This window comes from Mandrillus leucophaeus, unplaced genomic scaffold (genome assembly GCF_000951045.1).
Source record: "Mandrillus leucophaeus isolate KB7577 unplaced genomic scaffold, Mleu.le_1.0 Scaffold43, whole genome shotgun sequence".
Classification (NCBI taxonomy): domain Eukaryota; kingdom Metazoa; phylum Chordata; class Mammalia; order Primates; family Cercopithecidae; genus Mandrillus; species Mandrillus leucophaeus.
In genome coordinates, this window is record NW_012104587.1 from 3,728,206 (window position 1) to 3,734,349 (window position 6,144).

The window sequence follows — 6,144 nt, forward strand, 5'->3', positions numbered from 1 at the left end:
GCCCGGCCTCTTTTCTTTTTTTTTGAGACGGAGTCTCACTCTGTCACCCTGGCTGGAGTGCAGTGGCGCCATCTCCACTCACTGCAACCTCTGCCTCTAGGGTTCAAGCGATTCTTCTGCCTCAGCCTCCCGAGTAGCTGGGACTACAGGCACACACCACTACGCCCAGCTAATTTTTGTATTTTCAGTAGAGACGGCGTTTCACCATATTGGCCAGGCTGGTCTCAAACTCCTGACTTCATGATTCGCCCACCTCGGCCTCCCAAAGTGCCAGGATTATAGGCGTGAACCACTGCGCCCAGCCCCATTTTTTGATTTTTTTTTTTTTTCTTTTGTGAGACAAAGTCTCGCTGTCGGCCAGGCTGGAGTGCAGTGGCGTGACCTCGGCTCACTGCAACCTCTGCCTCTTGGGTTCAAGCGATTCTCCTGCCTCAGCCTCCGGAGTAGCTGGGACTACAGGCATGTGCCACCACGTCCAGCTAATTTTTTTTGTATTTTTACTAGAGACGGGGTTTCACCATATTAGCCAGGATGGTCTCAATCTCCTGACCTCGTGATCCACCCGCCTCAGCCTCCCAAAGTGCTGGGATTACAGGCATGAGCCACCCAGCTTGGCCTTTTTTGATTTTTTGTAGAGACAAGGTCTCCCTGTTTTCAGGCTGATCTCAAACACGTGGCCTCAAACAATCCTGCCTCAGATTGCAGGATTGGGATTACAGGCGTAAGCCACCACACCCAGCCCCGCTGTTTCTTGAAAGCAAGGACTCACCCATCTCCCCCGTTTCTTGAAAGCAAGGACTCATGGGATTATCCATGTCCCAAAGCCCAGCACAGGGGCCAACATAGCATAAGTGCTCAGTAAACGTTTGCTTAACTGTCAAGCCTCACATCCGAACAACCACAGCTCCCACAACTTGGAAAGCACTTTCACATCCACTATCTCCTTCTTGCCTCCCAACCAGCGGTGGGGAGGGGTGGGAAGGCCATCAATTGTATTGACAGAGGAGGAAACGGCGCTCAGAGAGGCAGAGTAACATGTCTAAGATTGCTGCAATCCCAGGAACTGGCAAGGCCATGTTCCAGCCCCTCACTGCCCCTCTGCCTCCCACTCCCTGCAAGTCCAAGATCCCTGACCTGGGGATGATGCGCTGGGTGAGGCGGTTGGTGGGGATGGAGAGGGGAACCTGTTGCTGTAGCCTCCGCTGCTCAAACAGGCCTGGGAGGTCATGGGCCCAGATGTGCGTGGATTTCCCTGCAGAAAGGAGGAGAAGCTGGGCCTGGGGTGTTGGTGGGCAGGATGCTGAGGCGCTGGAGCCCCTGCGGGCCCTGCCTCCCTGCCTGTCCCACCTTGTACCTGAGAGTGACAGCAGCACATTGTTCACGCAGTAGAGCCAGGAGCAGCGATGTGAAATCAGCTGGAGGCGACAGAGGGACAGGCGGTCAACACCCCAGGCCTCCCAAGGCCTCTGCCCCCTACAGTCAGCCAGGCCTCACCTTCTCCAGCGTATCCTCATGCAGTTCATGCAGGTTGAGTGTGTAGATGCCTTCCTCGGCCCCCACCACCAGGAATTGGTCTGCCAGTTTGGGCATGGGGTCAGAGGTCAGACACGCCCCTGGCCCAAGCTGAGAGATTCCTTGGGCTCCCACTTCCTCCCTGCCCCCGCCTACCCCGAGTAACAGGGTGAATCCAGGTGACAGCAGCGTGGATCCGCAGGGGGCAGCCGTTGAAGACCTTGGAGAAGCAGGCGCCCATCTGCGAAGGAGGCAAGAGGCTGGCGAGGGAGGGCAGGGGTGGTGGGTGGCGGGGCTGTGGGACTGCAGGGCTTGGGGCAAACACTTACGTGCACCTTGGGGGTTGGGGGGAGCCCGTGGCAGGATGACCTCTGGGAGGGAGGGAAGGAGTCAGGGCTGATGTGACAGCTGTAGCCACCCGTCTCCCCACCCCCTGTAGCACCCTCTCACCTCAGGATCCTCCCGCTGCTTCATGGTGGCCCAGGCCGTGGGCAGCAGTGGGGCGCTGTTGGGGCCTGAAGGAGGTGGGGGCAGGGTTCCTGCAGGCACAGGCACACTGCAATTTCCTGCTGCAGCCCCCACCCTGGGGCTGCCTCCTGGTCTCCCAAGCCTGGGACTCACCTGGGGGACTGGACAGAGGCTCCTCTGCTGGAGGCTCAGTGGGGAATGGCCCTAGGAACGGGGCCCGCTTGATGGTTCCCATGGCATCTTCTGGGGAGTCCAGCTCCTGGTAGGAGGGGCAGGGCCCAGCCCGGCCATTACCAGGTTGCCCTGTAACCATGTCCCACTCCCAATCGTACCCTCCGCAGTGGCCTGGATCCTAGCTCCAGCCTCCCTCCATGTGGCACCTGGAATTCTGAGGCTGACCGAATGGTCAGGCTCCTGTGGGAGGGAGATGAGGCGTGAGGCATGGTGTGGCTGGCACCGAGGCCGTCCACCCCTTACCCCTCCCCCAGGTCCACGCCCCTCACCTTTCCTCCAGGGCCTCCTGGACCGACTGCAGCAGGCTCCTGGGCAGTGGGGCAGAGGGGTCAGAGATCAACCTTTTTTTTTTTTTTTTTTTGAGACAGAGTTTCGCTCTTATCACCCAGGCTGGAGTGCAACGGCAAGATCTCAGTTCACTGCAACCTCTACCTCCCAAATTCTCCTGCCTCAGCCTCCCGAGTAACTGGGATTACAGGCATGGGCCACCATGCCCAGCTAACTTTTGTTTATTTATTTGAGATGGAATCTTGCTCTGTTGCCCAGGCTGGAGTGCAGTGGCGCAATCTCAGCTCACTGCAACCTCCACTTTCTGGGTTCAAGCGATTCTCCTGCCTTAGCTTCCTAAGTAGCTGGGATTACAGGCATGTGCCACCACACCAGCTAATTTTTTGTATTTTTACTAGAGATGGGCTTTCACATGTTGGCCAGGCTGGTCTCAAACTCCTGACCTTGTGATCCGCCCACTTTGGCCTACCAAAGTGCTGGGATTACAGGCATAAGCCACCACAGCCAGCCTAATTTTTGTGTTTTAAGTAGAGATGGGGTTTCACCATGTTGGCAAAGCTGGTCTCAAACACCTGACCTCAGGTGATCCACCCACCTCAGCTTCCCAAAGTGCTGGGATTACAGGTGTGAGCCACCGTGCCCAGCCTAATTTTTGTATTTTAAGTAGAAATGGGGTTTCACCATGTTGGCAAAGCTGGTCTCAAACTCCTGACCTCAGGCGATCCACCCACCTCAGCCTCCTAAAGTGCTGGGATTCTAGGTGTGCCGGGTCAGGGGTCAGAGGTCAGTCTTTCTGCCACCCCTGCCGCCCCCTGCAGCTTCCCCATCCCTCACTTACCCACTGAGCTCTTCCTTTCCCAGTAGTGTCCACTCTTCCTCCCACTGGGGGAAACCGAGGTAGAGACCAGGGAAAAAGCAGAGATAGACACGATGTGAGAGGGCGGTCAAGAGATTCAGGAGAGGAAAGACAGACAGGGAAGGTGAGATGGAAACACGCAGGAGATGAGAGACACAGACAATGGAAGGCAGAGCTAAAGACTGTGAAAGAGAGGGCAAGAAACAGCGAAGGAGGAAGAGACAGGCTGGGGGGTGAGGAGAGACAGTGACAGAACCGGTGAGGGCAGAGACAGGGAGTCAGATCACGGAGACACACAGCTGGGAAAACGAGGCTGAGCAGGGTAGGGTGGGGGCTTGGGCACATGACGGCCTCCTTTTGGGAAAGGCAGGGTCTCTGTGCTACCTTCCAGCCACCCACCTAAAAGAACTTGGCCCAGGAAGGAGCCCCTAGCCCTCCAGGTCCCTGGGTAGAACAGGCTTGCTTGGACAGCCCAAGGTCCAAGGCCCGAGGTCACCCAGCTTCAAATCTCCCTTGATTTGAGCTGCTCGGCCTCCATCCGACCTCCCTGCCCCACCTCTGGGCACCACTTTCCCCTCAAGGCCTGCCTGCTCACCGGCTCATTCAGTGGGTCAGTTTCCTTCCTGCGTGGGGCGCCAAATTTCACCTGGTGAACTGGGGGGCCCAGAGTACAGGGGTTAAGGAGCTGGAGTCTCAGGATGGACCCCCTACTCTCACACCAAATCCATGCGCACACAGGCCCCCCAAAATCTGCACACTCACAGCCCCTGCTGCAGACTCACACTGGATCTCCGAAGGGGTCCTCTCGGCCGGGCCGTGCTGCCCCCGGGAGTGAATGGTGTCTGGAAACATGTCATAGGTCTAAGGAAAAACAGAAATAGTGTGGACACACCTGGCACGCGCCTCATGCCAGGGCTGCTCTAGGAGCTTCACATGCACCAGTGCGTTTTGCTTTCATGACAGCCCTCTGGAACTATCATGAGATAAAATGGAACCCCACTTCACAGATAAGAGACCCCACACAGAGAGGTGCCAAAGATCATACAGAAAGCAAGAAAATGGCACAGTCATGGTCATGGTCAGCTTGGGCTCAAGGGCAGGGATCTATCAAGGGGGGTGTAAAACTCAGCATGGGAGCAAAACTCAGCATGGCAGAGACTCCCCAGGCTGGAACGGTGCCAATGAAAGGAACCTCCACCAACACCGCCCTTGGGCTCCTCCTAAGCGGACCTGCTCGAGACTCACTTTCCAGCCCCCTCACCTACCTCCAGCTCACAGTCCTCAGGGGAGGGGGTCCCTAGATGAGGGTCACTGGCTTTGTCCAGCAGCTGTGTGAGGAGGGCCCGAGGGAGCTGCTGGGTTGTGAACGGGTGCTGGAAAGTCGGAGAGGGAGGTGATCGGGTTGGCCCCCGATCCAGGGCCCTGCTTTGGAGCACTGGGCCCCTCTCCCGGCCCCCCGCCTCCCACCTGCAGGAGCTTCTCTGCTGTCGGCCTCTTCTTGGGATTCTTGGTCAGGGCCAATTTGAGGAAGTGGTGGAAATTCTGGGTCCTAGTGGGCACAAGAGCCCCCCAGATCCAGGTTAGCCCTCGTGCAGGGTGTCCTGCCAGCCGCCCCATCACCCCTCCAGAGGTATGTGCTGGGCCCGCCCAGGAAGGAGCCAGCTGAGGCCGAGGGCCACTGGCCAAGCAACGCTGCCTTGAGACACAGCGGCTCCTCCACCAACCGTCTGCCCTTCCTTCCTGACCACGCTGGGTCTTCAGCCCACAGAAGGACCAGGCCCCTCACTCAGATGGTCTGTAGTGGCTCAGAGAGGACAGGGCTCTTGGGGTTGCCCCCCGGGAGCTGGCAGAGGCTCCTTGTCCACTACGGGGCTGACAGAAAAGGGGGTCCCGGCAGCAGGGTGCGGCCCTTACCAGCGAGTCTTATCTCTCAGTTTAGGCGGCTGGAAGCTGCTCTTCGACATGAGCATCAGGGCCCTGTGGAGGGCGCGAGGTCAGGGGCCACGGGCAGCAGGTTAAGGGTCAGGTGAGGGGCAAGTGTTGGGCTGACCTCATGGGGTGCAGGTGAAACAGAGGGGGCTGCAGCTCGCCCAGCTCAATGGCGGTGATGCCCAGGGCCCAGACGTCACATAGCTCGTTGTAGCCACCTTTGCGCTCCACGGCAGCCACCTCCGGAGCCATCCTAGAGGTGGGGTCACAGATGGGATGGCCGGGTGCCCCCCTCTGTGGCCCCTGCCCCTCTGCCCTAGGCGCAGCCTCACCAGTAGGGAGTCCCAATGAAAGACCTCCTCTTGGCCACAGACGCTGTCAGCTCGCCTGACACCCCAAAGTCAGCTGTGGGAGAAACAGCCACTCTCACCAGCCCTCTGGCTGCCACTCACCCTCCCACACCCAGGGCTCTGGCTCCGGCTGCACCTGGCAGGGCTCAAATGGGCAGGTGGCCCTGCTTGGTCACAGCTGCCGCAGGCCCTAGGCAAGGCCAGGTCCCTCTCCTGAGAGGCATCAACCACCCTCTATCCCTGACGGAGTGCCTGGTCCCGTGTCAACTCCGTGCGGACCCAACCTCCTCCATCTTCCAGCAGGGAGAGAGTACCGTTCCATCTTCTAAGCAGGGAAACTGAGACTCAAGTGGCAAAGTGACTCGCCCAGTGACACCCAACCCTTGAGTCCAGGGTAGCCAGGGAGGGTCCACAGAACCCTCACCCTGATCGTGTCCCCAGGGTACTGACCCAGCTTGACATCTCCCTGGAGAGTGAGGAGAAGGTTGGCTCCCTGTGGGAATGGAG

General features: G+C 58.6%; 1 protein-coding gene across 1 annotated transcript in view; it reads right to left on the bottom strand.

Annotated features, from left to right (window-relative positions):
- Positions 1-6,144, bottom strand: part of MAP4K2 (mitogen-activated protein kinase kinase kinase kinase 2) — a 19,176-nt gene that overhangs the window by 9,123 nt on the left and 3,909 nt on the right. Inside the window, exons 13-24 of the mRNA XM_011993592.1 lie at positions 4,141-4,219; positions 3,954-4,012; positions 3,341-3,384; positions 2,484-2,522; positions 2,361-2,394; positions 2,134-2,239; positions 1,963-2,027; positions 1,842-1,883; positions 1,669-1,753; positions 1,495-1,574; positions 1,355-1,415; positions 1,135-1,252 (exon numbers count right to left, since the gene is read on the bottom strand). Of these exons, the coding sequence (XP_011848982.1) occupies positions 1,135-1,252; positions 1,355-1,415; positions 1,495-1,574; positions 1,669-1,753; positions 1,842-1,883; positions 1,963-2,027; positions 2,134-2,239; positions 2,361-2,394; positions 2,484-2,522; positions 3,341-3,384; positions 3,954-4,012; positions 4,141-4,219 (812 nt within the window). The remainder of the gene's footprint in view (positions 1-1,134; positions 1,253-1,354; positions 1,416-1,494; positions 1,575-1,668; positions 1,754-1,841; positions 1,884-1,962; positions 2,028-2,133; positions 2,240-2,360; positions 2,395-2,483; positions 2,523-3,340; positions 3,385-3,953; positions 4,013-4,140; positions 4,220-6,144) is intronic.